This window comes from Oryctolagus cuniculus, chromosome 18, assembly GCF_964237555.1.
Source record: "Oryctolagus cuniculus chromosome 18, mOryCun1.1, whole genome shotgun sequence".
Taxonomy (NCBI): Eukaryota; Metazoa; Chordata; class Mammalia; order Lagomorpha; family Leporidae; genus Oryctolagus; species Oryctolagus cuniculus.
In genome coordinates this window covers 25,755,335-25,773,956 of record NC_091449.1, presented here as the reverse complement: position 1 = coordinate 25,773,956, position 18,622 = coordinate 25,755,335, and the positions used below count along the sequence as shown (strand labels likewise).

The following is an 18,622-nucleotide window of genomic DNA, read 5'->3' as shown; positions in this document are numbered from 1 at the left end:
CCTCGTTGCAAGGTGCCGGCCATGTCCCTGGCACCTCCCTCGTCCTGCACCTGGCATGGAGAGGCGCCGCACGAGTGTTTGTTGGCTGGGTGATCGGCTCCCGGGCTACAGGAAGAGGGGAGCACTCACGCCTGCACTGGGTGCACCCACCAAGCGGGAAGGAAGCCAGAAAGGCTCAAGTGCACTTGCTCCTCCGTCCTGTGCGCTCCCTCCTCCAAGGCGCCCGATGAAGAACGCCCTGGAGGAGACGCTAACGGTGTCTTTCACAATGCAAAGGTCAGCCAACATGTGTTTATTGAGTGACTCTGTGGGCCAGCCCTTCGCTCAGCTTTGTTGGTGGTTACGAGACGGGCAGGCCCACGGGGTACTCTCGGTAAGCAGGCTGGCCTAGAACACGTGATGGAAATTAGCGAGCGATGCAGAATAGCTGGCCATTGTGGAAGCCGGTTTGGAAGAGACTGGGGGAAGGGCGGCAGGTGCCAGGGAGGCCAGGCGAGTCTTTGTGGAGCTATTGTTGGGAGTGAGGTGGTGACAGGAAGAACCTGCAGAGGCAGGAAGCGGCAGGTCAGGCAGAGCTGCTCCGGCCCGAGGAGACAGGTGAAGGCCAGGTGTGGTGAGTGCGGCAGACGCCGGGGCCGGCAGGGGAGAAGGTGCCACCAGCCCCTTGGCTCCGCCTCCGGGTCCTGGGATGAAGTACCAGATTGCCTGGCTCCCTGCTTCCTCTCTCTCTCTGATCACTGCCCTTCCTCCTGGGGCTCCTTTGAAATCTGACTAAGGTTCTGGACGCACAGTTCAGCATTTCTGGATGCAATTTGGTCTTACAGGCAAGAATCAAAGGGGACTTGCTATCACTTTAAAGGATGCCTCTCTCCCTCTTCCTCTCAGTACCTGACCCCACAATCATCGCTGGCTTTGAAATAATAGACCCATCATAATTATGAGAATTAGTCTGGAGGCTTCTGCCTTATTTGCTCAACCGAGGTGATTAAGTCTGTTTTTAGGGTGGAGAGGGCGTCTGGGATCATCTCGGCTGAGAAGGCAAACTCAGAGCGATGCCTGCAGGGTGGGGGCAGCCAGGTGGGGAGGAGGGGGCGGAGGCCTCCGCGGCTCAGCCCATGGGGACTGTGGGCCCGGCCCTGGGAGACCGTGACTACATGTGAGCGGAAGGTACCAGGTTTGAAAATGCTCACAGCAAACGTGGCACGTGGACACCCTGCGGGACTGGACCCTCGCGCTCTGTAAGGGTCCCAATTGTGGAAGTGGAGGTGGAGGCCTGTGGTAGAGAAGGACTTGGGTGAGACCACTGGGAAGCGGGCTGCGTGTCCCCTCCACCCCCCTGGTCCGGATACGCTGAGCTATGTCTCTGGTCGACTGTCTCCCATCATTCTCCTGGTCACACTGCCTGCTTCTTTCCAGAAGCTTCTGGCCGCCTCCCTGGGACCATGGTGGCTTTGACACCGTGGTGCAGAAGCCTGATCCAGTCCAGGCCCTCAGCTCACGGTGCCACCTGCACGCGGCAGCTGGTCCCTGTGGCCTCCCCTTTGCAAGCAGTGGGGCTGGAGCCGTGAGCCCCGCTGGGCAGCAGGCAGGCAAGGCTGAGCGCTGATAGAGGGCAGCTTCTGTGTTCTTAGAACGTATTAGAGGAATAGAACGGTAGTTAATGCACAACTCCTTCTTTGACTTAATTTATTATAATATATGTGGCTAAAATGTAGATCACACTGCTGTTTCGGATCTCTGTTTTGATTCCCAAAATTGCAATCATGATAGGTGGATTATAACCGTGCGTTACCATACAGATGAGGAAATGTTTTCCTGGGTGATGTTCCCCTAAGGAGAAGTCGGAGGATACAGGGCAGAGTTGTGAATAACCTTGCGACGTGGAGTTGTCGCCTATGGGGTGGGAAGCAGCATCACTGTGAATATCAGCGTGGGGAGCTTGCGTAGCCAGTGGTGACAGGGGCTCTGTATGTTAGAGAGAGTCTCCCCACTGCTCATCGAGGAAGGTGGTGGGGCCTTGCTCAGATTGTTACGTATTGCAGTAAATTTTATTTAGTGCCTACTGTGTACCAGGCACCTTGTTGGGAGCTGGGGATGCTGCAGTAAACCAGAGGGTCCCAAGAGTGGTTGGGGAATGGGCCGGGGAAGGGGAGTGGACGCCGTGGCTGAGCCTGGGGGCCGGGAGTCCAGGCAGAGGGGAAGGAAGATGTGAAGGCATCACACAGGTGGGAACTGAGTGTTCTTCTGCCTCCTGGCGGTGTGGCAGCTCGCCCGGGACAACATATGTCTGGACAGACACTTCCCGGGCCCAGACGCTCAGCGGAAATGCCCAGGCCGAACTCCCGACCTGATGTGCTGCCCCCAGGGCCTGGACTCTGCTGTTGCAGCCAGCAGCAGTGGTCCTGGGCCAGCACCTGCTCAACCCTTGGTGGCCCAAATCCCATCTGCCCACCTCCCCCAGCCCAGCTCTGGCGTGGGGCTCCCGAGAGCCACTGGCTTGGCTGAGGCGCAGAACTGCATCTCCAGGTGGCCGCCGCACCCTAGCCTGGCTGGGCAGGAGTGGACAGGGGAGGTCTGGTGAGGGCAGGAGTTGTGGCAGCCTTGAACAGCACAAGGGGCAGGTGAGGCTCCAGCGAGCCAGCATGTTCTCCTGCTCTCCAGAGAGGGGTCAGACCCTGGCGGTGGGGACCCTGCACCCTCTCCGGGAGAGCCTAGGGGCAACCATCTGGAGCCCCCGGGGTGCTGGGCTGGCCTGGTAGAGGCCAAGGGAGCGGAGACTGAGATGCGCTGAGAGCAGGTGTCCCGTATGTCGCCTTTCTCCCAGGGAGAGTCCTCTGCAGCCTGTCCCCCATAGACACAGGCCACCAGACTTGAGACTAGGCTGCCTGCTCTTAGGAGGTCACAGGAGGTGAGCCAAGACCTTGAACATCTGAAAGTACCAGAGAGGAAAAGGCGGCCTCCATGGCGGTGCTGCACTCATTCCCGGGACCAGGCCCCAGGACTCGGCACTCACCCAGTGCCAGGCTTTAGGGATACCAGAGTGAGAAGAATAGGCCCGCCCCAGCCGAGCAGACTTTAAGCAGGACATCCCACACATACAAGGGTATAAAGGTTGAGTCCTGATCTAAAAACCCAAATCTGAACTTCTCCAAAAAAAAAAAAAAAAAAAAAAAACAAACAAACAAAAAAAACCGCTCCATCACTAACATGATACCCAAAGTGGAAAATTCCATGTCTGACATCAGAATGCAGGCTCCCTCAAGGCATCGTTTAAACTTCCCTTCCACCTGTGCGTGTATAGTCCCATCCCCAGGCCATCTCATTATGTATATGCACATGTGCCAAAAGCCGAAAAGTAACTCCCAAATCCGAAACACTTCTGGTCTTACACATTCTGCATAAGGGATGTTCATCCCGTACAAAGGATAGAATCTGGCAGGTGTCGTGAAGGTGGGGTTCTAGGGCGATGCCCCAGACTGATGACCCTGGAGCCGTACCTTCAAGAATGAGTAGAGTCAGCCAGGCTAGAGGGAGGAGGTGTGGTTGGGGCTGGAGCTTGGGGCTTGTCTTGCACAGGAAGAGGGGACAAGCTGTGTTGGGATTCTAAAGCCCGACAGAGAAGTTTCTCACTGGTTGGTCTGCCAGGGCTGGCTCCACAGTTGTGCTCACGTGAAGTGCTGGGCTTTCCCTGGGCAGATGCAGAGCAGGCGGGGTGTGTATGTGTGTGTGTGTGTGTGTGTGTGTGTGTGGCATCTCTGGGACTCTCTGTAAGCACCATGGAGAGAAGTTCCCAGGCAGGATCACAAGCGACGTCTGCAAGGTCGCGCTGCTGCCTGGGTCACTGCCCAGAGCCCACAGGTAGCTCTGAGGCTCTCTCCCTCAATGTGAGGTGTGTTTCCTGGGACAGTGCCCGGGCAAAGCCTGAGGGACCGAAGGAGCCCATGACCCCTGTGTCACCAGACATCAGGAGGAAGGGGCTGCTTTGTGGGGAGGTGGAGAGGCAGCTCCTGGTGGTCCTTTCGTACCACTGGCCTCAGTGGCACTAGGGATGGTGAGGCTGAACCCCTGCCACATTATCTGCCTCTTCCTCCTCCTCACTGTCAGTTCCCTGTCCCCCTCCCTCCAGGGTCGTCCTCTCCTGCTCCCTCCAAGGGACATTTTGAAGACAGGTGCCAAATAAGCCATCACATTTGGCTTAGAGAACATGGGAATTGGTGAAGGCTCATTTTACCTACGTGGGTTTCCTAGCTTGGGCACTGGGAAAAATGCACCCTGCTTGGAACATAGGGCCATTTGGAGGGCTCTCCTATGACTGACTCCCTGCTGGCTTTCCTTGGTTTACCTCTGGTGTGTTTTGAACCTCACAGGCAGGGCAAAACAGGGCAAAATGCCATGTGGTGGTCTTTGCTGTGTTATCTCATTTCTTTTTAAAGATTTATTTAGTTGAAAGAGTTACAGAGAGAGGTGTCTTTTTTTTTTTTTTTGACAGACAGAGTGGACAGTGAGAGAGACAGAGAAAGGTCTTCCTTCACCGTTGGTTCACCCTCTAATGGCCGCTGCGGCCGGCGCGCTGCAGCCAGTGCACCGCGCTGATATGAAACCAGGAGCCAGGTGCTTCTCCTGGTCTTCCATGTGGGTGCAGGGCCCAAGCACTTGGGCCATCCTCCACTGCACTCCTGGGCCACAGCAGAGAGCTGGACTGAAAGAGGAGTAACTGGGACAGAATCAGGTGCCCCGACCGGGACTAGAACCCAGTGTGCTGGCACCGCAGGCGGAGGATTAGCCTAGTTAGCCGTGGTGCCGGCCAGAGAGAGGTGTCTTTCATCCACTGGTTCACTCCCCAAATGGCTGCAATAGCCAGAGCTGAGCTGATCCGAAGCCAGGAGCTTCTTCTGGGGCCTCCCACAGGGTGTAGGGGCCCCCAGACCTGGGCCATCTTCTACTGCTTTCCCAGGCCATAGCAGAGAGCTGGATTGGAAATAGAGCAGCCAGGACTCGAACCAGCGCCCATATGGGATGCCGGTGCTGCAGGCTGGGGCTTTAATCCGCTATGCCATAGCGCCGGCCCCTAGCTCATTGGGTTTTCACAGAAGATTATGAAGCACATGCTCTCATCTCCGTGAGTGGGCGGAGTCAGGGAACCTTCACAAACACGCAGTTCAGATGGGACGCTGGAGCTGGTGCCACAGTGCTACTGTGTCCCCACCACACCACGGCACCACGGTAGGATTTAAAGGGTGAAGACGCTTCACAAACCCACTACCTGAACCTCGGGAAACCCTCCAATGCATCCCCAGGTCTCCAAGTTTACAAACAAGGAAACGGAAGCCTGGGTATGGGCTTCTGTGCTCAGAGACCCGGAGCTGGCACAGTCAGGGTAGATTTGCGAACTCACATCTCGGGGTGAAACCAACCCCGGTGTTCTGCAGCGTTCTAATGCCAGAGCCGGACCATTCAGGTGGGAGGGAAAGCTGCCTGGGGAGGGCTGGCCGTCACAGTGCATGTCAGGGGCCCCTTGTCCTTGTCCACTCCTTCCGGGGCTCCTGGGAGGACACACTCATCTTGGCTGTCAGACCCTGTTCCTGATCAAAACGCCTTTGGACTCACTCACCTGTGGCATTTCCACAGCCTAGAAACTGCCCTGGTTGGACACCTGCTGCGTGCTGGTGTGTCCTTAGCACTTCCCAGGCCAGAGGGAGGGAGCTGCTCTCAGAGGTGGAGGTGCACCTGGAGGGGGCGCGCCAGAGACAAGTGGGGGGGGGGGCTATCCCAGGCTACAACCTCAGGAAAATGGTCTTGGCCGGGTTTATCATCAGAAAAGGTGCCTCCCGCGGCTACATCGGCGGAAAACAAAGTTGCCTGTCCAGAAGTACCAGAAATAAATCCGCACCTCTGCCAGTCTCTACCTGGGGGAAGCAGGGGAAACTTTGCTCATGGTCATGTTGGCTAAAGTCCACTGCCCTCCGAGCAGCCTGGGACCCAAAAGGCCCCTTTCAGGACAAGGGCTAGGTCTTTGGCGTCCATTTCTCTGCAGATCCCAGGACGATGGGCAGTGGGGCAGCTTGGCTGTCTCCTCGGCTCCTCTGCTCTGTGGCCTCAGCCAAGGCCGAAGGTTTTGTCTTTTCAGACACGCACCAGCTGAGCGACAGATTTCCAGAAAAATCCAAGTCTGGGACCGATTGGCAGAACTGGATAGATTTTTTTTTTTGGTAATTTTTTACTAATTGTTACCTGTCAACTAAAGCATTTATTGCTCTACAGTATTGAGGAATTAAGTCTTTATTCCAAAAATATTTTAAATCCTGATGCCAAGAGAACATTCCTCTGATAAAGGTTCTCAAATGGAGACGGATGCAGAAGTCAGTGACTCAAAAATGGCAGTGACTTCAGAGCTGGCAATTGACACTTGTTTTCTGCCACTGTTTACTCTTCAATAAAAAATGCATATTTACCATAGCAACCTCCTGGTCACGTGGCGCCCTGTCTTACACGCTCCCCTCTAAAACAGAATGGCTTCTTAAAGAAACACACACACCCTAAGAGGCATGGCTTTTGATGCGGAATAGTGTTCTTTCTATGGGAGCCTTCCTTCCTGGGATTTAATGCTAATAAACACGTCATCTTTACAGAAATCATTTCGGTCCCCTGTCTTAAATTTTAGGACATTCATCCTGGAAATCCAAATAAAATGAGTCTTGGAGGGGCTTTTGATTATCTGGAGGGCTCGCTAATTATTTATTTTAAAACAGCTCTCTCTCTATATGTGTGTGTGTGTAGATATATATGCATATCTATTTTTTCATCCGTATGTGCACAATCTATAAGCAGCAGCCATTAGCATCATCTGGAAGGGAGTTTGGTGTAGATTCTAATGACCTCCCGCTTCATCTGTGATTAAAGATTGTCATCTATGCGAAGCTCAATTGCAGCCTGAATTGTTTTTCGCTGCGAACTTGGGAGAATTGCCTGGGTTCTGAGAGCTTTGGAGGAACTGCTCCAACCTGGAGTTTTCAGGGAAGAAGAGACATGTCCCCCCTTCTGGAGCTGTGCACTTGTCTGATTCCAAAGCTGGGAGCTGGTGGGTGGGGAGAGCCCCTGGACCACGGGTCTCCCCCTGTGCCAGCCTTCTGCGGTGGTCCCATTGGAGCCGTTCTTCATTGGAGCATATCCTGAGCCGGGCACCATGCTAGGTTTCCTTTTATGTGAGATGTGTTACCACGCGTGTGCTGCCCGGCAAACATGGAAAGCCACCCCAGCCGTGTGGTTCTCCCAGGATTGCACTGCTAAGCTAACCTCTCCGCTTGTTTTGTGTTTTGAACTTGGACTTGGAGGACAAGTGGGGACAGTGAGCAGTGCCCGCCTTCTCAGAACGTTTCCCCCAGACACCCCCGGGGTGGATGCAGTGTCAGCCAAGCACGCTGGGCTGCAGTGCCACCGGTCTCCATGGGAGCCACAGCCCTGTGGCTATGAGACCAGACCAGAGCTGTGGTCAGTGCCCCCAGGGTGGGGGCGGGGCGGGGCGGGGCGCTCTGAACTGCGCTTGTGCGTGTTTTACGTCCCTATCGGCCACAGATAAACCAGTAGGAAAAACAAGGGCGCACTGTGGCTCTGAGCGGCGTGAGGCAGGGCTCTGTGTGGCCAAGTAGCACCGTGACGTGGACTCGGCGGAGGAGAGTGGAGCGGACGCCATCCCTCGGCCAGCTCCTCCAACCACCGCGCGTACACCAGCTGTTTTCTAATGACCCCTCGTGGGTGCCTCGGCGCTACGTTAATAGATTATTTAAAGTGATGCGGGTACCTCCGCGCAACCTGGAGTCAGCCCCGAACTGTGCCCACGCACAGGCTGGGCGAGGTAATTGTGGATCATGTATCTCTTTGTTCCCGACAATTTTATAAAAGAGTATGTATTATGTATGGTGTGACCTTCAAATGTCAGGAATGTGTTGTGCAATAAACTGTCAATATTTGTGGTTATAAGGTACTAGATGACTTTTACAATAATTGGAATGGCTATATTAAAAGCTTGGATCACTCAGCTGGTTAAAGAGAAAGGCACAGGCCAGCGTTCATCAGGGACTCGCCGTCTGCCAACTATTAAATGAAAGATATTGCAAGGTGCTTAAGATGTCTTCTTTGTTTAAAAAGGAATATGGCAAAACACGTCTCCAGGGGCGGCATTATCTCCACATCATCCTTCCTCCTTTCGGCGTGTGTGCGATTCTCCTGAGAGAACTCAGCGCCACCGTTGTGGCCACTGACCAAATGCATCTTGAAGGTGCCTCCGGGTGTCAGGGAGGCGAGAATTCCTGCAGTGACGTCTCCTCGTCTCCTCCCAGCTCCCCTGCCCCAAACCCCCACTCATCAGGAGGGGCTGGGAGTGATATTTAGAGGATCTTAAAAGCTATGGGATTTTTAAGAAAAGAAATGATGGAGAAGTCTTTTGGGAACTTACACTTTCCTGATAGTAGAAGGTTCTGTAGTTTTGTTGTTGTTGTTGTTTTGCTTTGCTTTCTTTTTAAAGAGAGGAGCACTTACGTTGAGGAGACAAGGCAGGCCTAAGAAATGTGTTGTAATGATTATAACAGTAGTTGGCCCCTGTTTTTCCTCTCGTCTTCTGTTGATCAATGTCTCTTCAAGTCTCTTGAGAGGCTACTGCTTCTTAGGTCAGCGTGAGCTCCCTTCTTAGCCACACACTGAAGACAGGAATTGGCACAAGGTGCCACCCTCGGCAGCACACCCGCATCGCCTGCCTGTACAGCCTTCTCACGGCTTTCCCGACGCTGCGCGTCATTGTGAACTTGTGCTTTCTTCCACCCGGGTGGAGTGAGAACTGGGAGACACCTGGCCACCTCCTCCAGGAAGTCTCCCTGGATACCCCTCATGGCACCAAGCTCCCCTACTTGCATAGAGGACTTTCGAGCTCCCCTGGCATTCAGAGGTGCCCAGGGCCTGGCAGTCAGGAGTGGGTCTCAGCCTCTAACATCCAATTTGCCTTCTCTACGACCTTTATTTATCCAAAGAGCATTTACTGAGCACCTGCTCAGCGCTGAATGCCGACCAGGGCTGCTGACGTAACACCACCTGCAGAAACTGGCCCCTGGTCTCCGGGGACTTGTGTTCTGGGGTGTGTGGGTGGTGAGTGGTCCCACACGCAGCCCAGCTATCGCCTGCAGGGCACACTGAGTGCTGTGGCAGGGCCCAGGCAGGGTCTGAGCCATCCTGAGAGCAGGCTCGTGCTGTGCCTCCCTAAGTATTAAGAAAGGGCTCTGGGCTTGGCCAAACCAGAAACACGTTTGGCCCATGGTGCTTGAATCGCGAAGCCATTGTGTATTTTCAGGAAATTTAATCCATGTGTTTCTGATTCGTTTTCACTTAATTCATCACAATGTTGCTTTAGAGAGGCTATTTGAAGTTCTGATATCCGATATAGTTTTTAAAAAAAATAACCTTTTAATGACCTAGTTCCCCAATTCCAGAACTTCTGTCTTGCCAAAAGCAAACGGGGCCCTGCTGCATGTTGACTTGGGGGTGTAGGAGAGATGTAACAGCGTGAAGGGCAGCCCCCCTGACCCCCATCCAGTCCTGTGCCCACCTGCAAGACCCAGCCCAGCCCCATGGTCCCAGTGACCCTAGAGGAAACTGGCTGCTGCCTTCTCACGAGTGGACACCCTTTTCCAAGATAGCTCTCTATTTAAACGAATGCTTGCCTCCGTCCATACTAATGCGTAGCTGTTGGACGTGACTCCATATGGCCATGATGAAACCAAGAACTTGGATGGCGCAATCAGGACAATGAGCGCTGACCCGAGGCAGGGGCTGCACCTTGCAGCGGCTGAGTAGAAGTATTTACAGTGAAATTAGAATTTTCTGCATGCAATTAATTTAAAAGTCATTTTTTAAAAGAAAAGGAATCCTTTCTACCACTGGGATTGTGGCTCTGTTCATCTTAAAGTTTTCAAAATAAGGGCGGTGTCACGCTTTGAAGAGGTACCATACATTCCTTTGGATTTACTCCGAGGTATTAGTTATTCCTCACTCCTGAAAAGATCTGGAAGCGTTGGTGCATGTGAGCAACCACACAAAGGGAGAGGCGATTTTTCCATGTCCTAGGAACCGCCTTCTCACCCCGTCGTCTCCACAAATAGTTTTTTTCCTTCATTAATGAAGTGAGAGCTGTGCTTTTGAGCTGCTCTTTGCACAAGGCAGACTTTCAGAATTAACTGACAACCCATCTGGGAAAATGTATTTACTGTTATACTAGAAGTTCTGCAGACATTAAAATATCATGGCATTTTATGCAATGGAGTGGTAAGTGCCCGAGTGAGCCGAGGGCGGCCATGGCCCGTGAGGTTGCTGGGGTAACTCTCCGCTCCCCCGTGTGGACTTCATCACCACCATCATCATCGCCACTGGCTGCAGAAGCATCATTACGCCTTAGTCTTCATGGAAATCTTCCCATAGTGGACTCGTGGGTGCACGCAGAGTCAGGCTGCCTGGCAGGCAGGATAGAGCGAGAAGTGAGACAGCCCTGTGTCCAAAGAAACTCTACCTCTTCTGCCCCATTCTGCTTCCTTTGGGCTCTGGCTCTGGCTCTGACCACTGTCTGATGCCTTGATGTACTGGGAGACTGTGAGTAAACTCAGAAGTCCTCGTAGGTTTCTCTGAGCTGGTTCCTGATCTGCCCCGGCAACAGCCACCTCTCATCCCTGTGGCTTAACCCAGCCAAGGCTTCTTTCGCATCCACACAATCTGATGACGCTCAGCTCCCACCTGGCTGGTGGCTCACTAACCAAGTGCCTAGTTATGATTCCACCATCCCACCTGTCAGTTTCAAGGCTACTATGGCCAGGGAGGGGTTGGAGGGAGGGGAGGAAGAGCAGGTGCACTCTCTCCTCCGTCTTCCTTCCCCCCACTGGACAGAACTTGGTCTCCTGTCCCCACCTCGCTCACAGGAAGCTGAGAAGTTTCAGGGTACATGGTAAATGATTTTACCATCATATTCTCCCATGTCTCTCAGACTGACCCCCAGTTTCTTATCTAGCGGCTGGGGGAGATGAGAGTGGATGAGTGAAAGAACAGAATAGCAGGCAGTGCTAGAAGCAACCTTGGTGGTGGTGGGGGGCAGGGGTCTCCCAGCACTGCAAGATGCTAGGAAGCTGGAACTGAGGGCCTGGCCTCTCTGGGTTAGAAAGGGGGCAAAATCCAGGGGTTCAAGGATGTGCCCCGAGAGGAAGAGATTCTGCCCCCTGACTGCTGAGTCAGTCCTCTTGGGAGGAAAGCCTATTTGACATACACACCCTCTGGGAAACCCTTGGTGTTTAAAGAGAACCTGGGGGAGACATGACCCTTGAGGTACAAAATCATTGTCCAACCCAACTTGCTGCATTTCAAACACACAGCACCTGCAAAAGGTCAAGTGCACAAGGTGCACCCCCAGAGGGCCGCCATGTTGGTGTATGGCTAGACCGCCCATTTCAGGGGTGGCTTCTGGGAGGCACACGGGCACATTTCATGCACATTTGGCTCTGTTCACTTTTGAGAAGTCATGTGTCTTTAACATCCTACAAGCCTCTGTCCATCCAGTGCCTCCAGGGCTGGGTTCAGGTGATGGTGAGGATTCCAAGGCACAGCCATGGCCGTGGGACCACCCTCCCACGCCCTGTCTGTGAAGACTGGTGGAAGGTATGCAGGCCACGGAACTAGGAGAGGATTGGAACAGGCACCTGGAAGACAGTTGCAAAAGCCAAGTATCTGGTGTGCCCTTGCCCCTCAGTGCCACATCCTTGCAGCACGACCTGAAGCAATTGGGAGCCATCTCCTCCTTTGGAGCAGACCCCTGCCAGCCTGTAGACGTGGGAGAAGGCTGGCCAGGGTGTCTCAGACCTATCGCCTTCCACTTCTCCTGGGCAGAAGCGCTGGAAAGGTTGCAAGTGCAGCCTGCATCCCTCTGAAATATTATTAAAAGATTTTATTTGTTTATTCAAGAGGTAGAGTTGCAGACAGAGAGGGAGACAGAGAGGTCTTCCATCCTCTGGTTCACTCCCCAGATGGCCACAATGGTTGGAGCTGGGCCGATCCAAAGCCATGAGCCAGGCGCTTCTTCCAGGTCTCCCACGCAGGTACAGGGGCCCAAGGATTTGAGCCACCTTCCACTGCTTTGCCAGGCCATAGCAGAGAGCTGGATCAGAAGAGGAGCAGCTGGGACTCGAACCGGCACCCATATGGGATGCTGGCACTGCAGGCAGAGGCTTAACTTGGGCCACAGCGCCGGCACCTGGGATATTATTTCTTGCAACCACACAAGACATCCATCCCTGAAGAAACAGAGCTCACAGGAGTTGTTTCCCAGCCGTTTCTCGGACACTTGGGGCACAGGCCATGCACAGGCTGTGGGTGTGCTGGGTGAGGAGACGGCTTCTCGCTGCACAGCCAAATGCCTCTGCCCCCAGGGCCACCTCCGTCCCCCGCTGTGGGCAGGGCTGTGCATCCTTTCCCACGTGAGCAGGGAGGAACAGCTGCAGGTTGATCTCCATACACACATCCACCTTTCGCCTCCAATCCACTCATACAACGTGACCGGTAGGGGGATCAATACTGCAAGGTGGAGGAAAAGAAAATTAAAAAAAAAAAAAAAAGAGTTGAAACTAATGCACAAATGGTGGTCTGACAAAGATGCACTTTTTGTCCTGCTCCTTGCTTTCTACCGTCTGCTTCCTGGACCGCCCAGGGTAGGACCCGCCCGTCTGTCACCAGGGCCACCGACTGCCCTGCCCTGGGCGACTCTGGGGCACCAGGCCAAGCGTTGGGCTGGCTCCTGCAGAGTCTCTCCCAGCGGGACGAAGCGAGGCTGCTCTCTCTGCGTAGACAAGGCAGCTGACAGCCGAGGTGCCCCTCCCCTCCCCAGCCCCCATGAGAATGCTGGGTTCTTGGTGCAACAACGCCCGCCCGTCAGGCGCAAGCACGCACCCACCCACAGGGCCTCGTGGAGGAGCGGCTGGGGCCAGAGCGCCTCGGCCCTCCCTGTGCTTGGCTCTCGGCCTCCCTGGACACTTCCTGGGACCACCCAGCATCCCCTTCATTGTGGCTCTGAGTTTGTTTTTCTAGAAGGATTAGTCTCAGAGTAAACGCCACGGGCCTTCTGGCCCTCCCAAAAAAAACCCCGTTTCTGTGTAAAGTGAAAATTAGCCTCTTAAATCTGCAGAGAAAGCTGTTTATCTTACAAATGTATTCTTTTTTTATTGGGCCACACATATCCGAGATAGAAAGATAAAAGGGGAACAGATTCGGGCCATCACTTGGAGTGACACCGAGTCAGGCCAGGCTCTTCCTTAGCTGCTGCAAGCAAGGCATGCCTGCTGCTGAGTTTATCCAGAATGTTCTCTGGGCCAAAAGCTCTGGTAGAAATACACCCCCTCCCGTCCCCCCCACCACCCACCCACGGCTTCTCCTAGACAGCCGCCATCTTGCTGCTGCATGCAGGTGGGCCCGTCGGAGGAAGCTGGGGGTGGGAGGTTGAGGGAAGGGACGTAGGAGGGCCTGCAGGAAGTAAACTTCTGAGGTCTGCACCTGCCTGCCGCTGTCCTGAAGCCGATATCCAGGACACTGAAGTCCTGCTTATAATTCAAATTGACAGCTGTGGGCCTCCTGACTTAAATTGGATGCCTTAAATATGTTGCAAGGAGCGCTTGGACAGAATTTCAATCAGGTTCATCACTATTTTGAGCTGACCCCTGTGATGCCAGAGAAAGGGAAGCGGCGTGGCGCTGGGGTGGGGGAAATGCTACGTTCTGGGGGTTGGGATGTGGTGGGGCAGGGCAGGGAGTGGCCGTTGATACCCGGGTGTGTCCGACTTGGAGCTGGCTTCTGCTCTCTCTGGTGGCAGCCCTGGCCCCCTGGGAGACTCTGCCTACGGGATGTGGGCATCCCACAGCGACTGTGCTCCGGGCGTCTGACTTGACTGAAGCACTTCCTTAGGCTTGTTTGCCCTCATCAAGAAGCTATCCTGGCAGCCAGTGTAGGGGTTTGGACCGCTGTCTGTGACACCAGCATCCCAAATGGGTGCCGGTTCGAGTCCCGGCTGCTCCACTTCTGATTCGGCTCCCTGCTAATGCTCCTGGGAAGGCAGAGTTCTTGAGCCCCTGCACCCACATGTGAGACCTGGGTGAAACTCCTGGCTCCTGGCTTTGGCCTGGCCCAGCCTGGCCATTGTAGCCATCTGGGGAATGAACCAGTGCATGGAAAATCTCTGTCTCTCTCTCTCTCTGTAACCCTGTCTTTCAAATAAATAAATCTTAAGGGAGAAAGGGGAAGAAGAAGAAGCATTCTAGTAGTTTCCACATTCATCTGGGTGAACTTAAATCTACTGCTTGGTGGGTTGACTGTGCATGGAAAACAACCTCGTCCTCTTTATGCACAATTTTGAGATAAAGAGCTGGATAATTATATCTTTTGGATGGATACAAAGGCACTTCTAAAAGAGGGGCCGGCATGGTGGCATGGCGGGTTAAGCCACTGCCTGCAGTGCCAGCATCCCATGGCAGAGCTCCTGTTCAAGTCCCACTGCTCCGCTTCCCATCACACTCCCTGCCAATGTGTGTGGGAAAGCAGTACAAGATGCCCCAAGTACCTGAGTGCCTGCCACCACAAGAGAGGCCTGGATGGAGTTCCAGGCTCCTGGCTTCAGCCGTTGCAGCCGTTTGGGGATAGAAAATGTCTCTTCCTCTGTGTCTCTTTCTGCCTATACCTCCTTCGCTTCCTCCCTCTTTGTCACTTTGCCTTTTAAATAAATAAAATAAATATTTTTGAAAAAGCTCATGGAAATGAAATTAAAAAGTAAAGTTTATTTGGGTGTAGAACCTTTTCATGTATAGGGGGGCTTTTAGTTTATGGGAAATATGTTTTAGAAAAAAATTATGCATAGTTTTCAAGTTTTTGCACCCCAGTAAATTCATTTATTATTATTATTATTGTTCTTATTTATTATTCAAGAGACATGAAAAGAGAAAAAGTGAGCTGTCACCTACTTGCTAACTCCTCAAGTTCCCACAGTGGCTGGGCTTTGGCAGAGCCAGCCTGGGAGACAAGAACTTAACGCAGCTCTCCCACGCGAGTGGCAGGAGCTGAACTACTTGAGCTGTTACCACTGCCTTCTGGGGTCTGCATTGACCGGAAGCTGGAAACAGAAACTGGAGCTGGGCGTGGCATCCGAGTTCTCTGACATGGGCTGTGGGCGTCTTCACCGTGTCTTTTTTCTCTCTCTCTCTCTTTCTCTCTTTCTCTCTCTTCCTTCCTTCCTTCCTTCCTTCCTTCCTTCCTTCCTTCCTTCCTTCCTTCCTTCCTTCCTTCCTTCCTTCCTTCCTTCCTTTCTTTCTTTCTTTCTTTCTTTCTTTCTTTCTTTCTTTCTTTTTTTCTTTGACAGGCAGAGTTAAAGAGAGAGAGAGAGAGGTCTTCCTTTTCCATTGGTTCACCACCCAAATGGCTGCCATGGCCGGCGTGCTGCACCAATCCAAAGCCAAGAGCCAGGTGCTGCCTCCTGGTCTCCCATGCGGGTGCAGGGACCAAGGACTTGGGCCATCCTCCACTGCACTCCCAGGCCACAGTAGAGAGCTGGACTGGAAGAGGAGTAACCAGGACAGAATCTGGCGCCCTGACTGGGACTAGAACCCGGGGTGCCGGTGCCGCAGGCAGAGGATTAGCCAAGTGAGCTGCGGTGCCGGCCTTCCCCATGTCTTAACCACCAGGCGAGGCACCTGCCTGGAGAGCTAGCTGGAGTTCCGTGTCCCCCACACCTTGTTGAAGTTTCTGGTAGCTCTCCCAGTGATGGTGAGAAGAGGCCAGGAGAATAAGTCTGGAAGTGAGCCTGCCCAGAACTCTTCAAGGCCAGTGATCTGTTCACACTCCAAGTGCAGCTTCTGCAAGCCAGAGAGAGTCTCCACTGTTGCTTGGAGCAAGTACCCAAGTGGGAAGTGAGTGTGTGCTCTCATGGGGCCTTGTCTGTCCATCTGTCCCTTTCGGCTGTTAGCAGAGAGCACCAGCAGTGAATTTTACAGAAAGAAAGCAATTTGCATTGGGGCTGGTGCTGTTGCATAGTGGGTAAAGCCACTGTCTGCAGTCCTGCAGTGCTGGCATCCCATATGGGAGCTGGTTCGAGTCCCAGTTGCTCCACTTCCAATCCATAGCTCTCTGCTATGGCCTGGGAAAGCAGTAGAAGATGTCCCAAGTCCTTGGGCCCCTAGACCTGTGTGGGAGACCTGGAAGAAGCTCCTGGCTCCTGGTTTCTGATTAGCGCAGCTTCAGCCGTGTGGCTGGGGAGTGAACCAGCAGATGGAAGACTTCTCTCTCTTTCCGCCTCTGCCTATCCATAACTCTGCTTTTCAAATAAATAAATCTTTTTTTTTAAAAAGCAATTTGCATTTCTGTTTGCTTGGAAGGTACAAATCGTATTTATTCTGATCTTTGTAGAACTCACAGATCTGTTCATTATCCCAGAAGGTTCCCTTGTTCCCATGGTGGGATTTACACACAGGCTGGAGGGTGGGCAGGAAGCTGTGGCAAGGACCCTGCTAGGCTCAGGAGCTTAGATTCTGTGCCAGGCCCTCAGCCTCCAGCTCCATGGGGAGGTGGCAACTCGGGAAGAGAAAGTGAGTCTCGAGCAAGCTCTCACCTCCCTCCTCTGAGATGCACACAGACTCCCGACTCCTGTCCTGCTCCCCCGATGCCGCCTCTCCGGCACTGTGATGTCAACACCTCGAGTATTGCAATAACATATCCTCCAACCACTAGATATTTTCCCAGTTTTATTTACTATTATGTCCCATCGTTTCTGTGCAGAAGGCAGCGGTATGTAAATTTGATTCCATTTTCTAATGGTTTGGGTTACATAACAAACAGCAGCAGGAAGGAAAATTTGTATTGATACTTTACGGAGGAAGGTCTCCAGTCACGGTGCAGAGATTTAGGTGCCGTGCTCTGAGTTTATGGGAGTTTTGCAGCTGAGTTTCTGCACATGACTTTGAATTTGTCACTGTATGTTTATCATGGGCTAATTGTGGAACCACATTTCCATACTTCTTCGTCTCCCTTCCATGAGATTGCACCAGCCAGCGATGGATACAAGACTCTACAAGGAAGAGATGATCAGTTTGGGATAATTTTCTTTCCTGTCCCAAAATAGCTGTATGTCTGCGTGTCTTGGGGAGTCAGCTGAACAACAGTCTTTTTCCATTCGTTGCTTGATAGGAGGCAAATCTGATTTCGATACCATAGCGAATTCTGCAACTAGCCCATAGTGTAAATTAGTCAGCTTCAACAAACACCAACATTTTTAAACTTTTTGGAAAAAAAATATTTAATAAGAACTTAGCAAAAAAAGAAGAGATCCAACCAGCTGCTGACACAGCTGTTTCTTTTCTTGCTTAATTCAGTTCAATATAAAGGTACCATATGCTGCTTAAGACGATGATAGGAAAGATGAAATAATTTAAGAGAATAACAAGAAAATACATGAATTGTCAGCATTCTGTCAGAGCTCAAGAATGAAACAGACAGGTGTAGTATTGACATGCTTAACTTTGTGTGGTGCTAGCAGTTTGGGTGCGAACAGCTCCTGACGTGTGCTGAAGTGATGTGTGAACGTTTCTCCTCCGCTGCAGACATGGGCGAGGAGGCTGGGAGACCCACCGGCGTCCAGCAGCCGGCACTGCTGCGAGACAGGAGCCTGGGCGCGGCCATGAAGGACTGCCCGTACTGCGGGAAAACCTTCCGGACGTCCCATCACCTTAAGGTCCACCTGAGGATACACACAGGTGAGAGGTCTGGCTGCTTCCGGGGGACGCGGCTCGGAGAAGGAGGAGGCCGCCTGGGCGTGGCCGTGCTCCCGGCCCACAACCATGGGCGCTAGAAGGTTCTCCGGGGGCCTGTCTGTGTGCCGCCGCGTGGTCAGACCTGCTGCTGTGTCACTTACCACCCCTCTCGCAGTGGACGTCTGGACAGGCAGACGGACATCACGCATGGTCCAGGCCTGGGGTTGTGAGCCTTTGTTTCCAGCTCCAGAATGTTCTGTGGCACTGAAGAAGCGCCTCTTTGTGGCCTTGTAGGGGGAGCAGGAGTCTTTGGGTGTCGGTGACACGAGCCCAGCTCAAACCCTTGTAGGATTAGGAGGACAGGAGAGCTCTCCCCAGTATCCAGGCACAATGGCTTTTGGCCCAGCCTGGGTTATAAGCCCATACCTCAGAATGTCAGCCCTGCCCCACGATACGTGCGGTGGAGGTGGGCGGCTCTCCCCCCACTACCCGGCTCTCCTCACAAGAAAAAAATCGAGATGCCCTTAACCAGAAAGGGGGAGACGGCTGCCGGGCCCCTGATGACGAGGACTTGTCTTTGTCCCTCTGCTTCGCCCAGTGGCCACCACCCTCTCCAGCTCTCCTGCGAGATGTCTGCCCGTTGCCAATACCAAAAAAAATCTATCTGAGATATGGACACCTCCATTTTCTTTGATTTTTCTCCTGACACTTTATCTATTGGAGTATGAGCTGCTTCAGAGAATAGACAAATATGCCATCTATTTTCAAAAATAATTGTCGTGTGTTTCCCGGGGAATCGATACTATGCGGGGTTGGGCGGG

The 18,622-nt window shown here is 53.1% G+C and overlaps 1 protein-coding gene across 7 annotated transcripts in view; it reads left to right on the top strand.

Moving 5' to 3' along the window:
- Window positions 1-18,622, top strand: part of ZNF536 (zinc finger protein 536) — a 457,958-nt gene that overhangs the window by 270,612 nt on the left and 168,724 nt on the right. For all 7 annotated transcript variants that reach the window (XM_051833369.2, XM_051833366.2, XM_051833363.2 and 4 more), the window contains one exon: window positions 17,652-17,804. In XM_051833369.2, coding sequence (XP_051689329.2) covers window positions 17,652-17,804 — 153 coding nt within the window. The remainder of the gene's footprint in view (window positions 1-17,651; window positions 17,805-18,622) is intronic.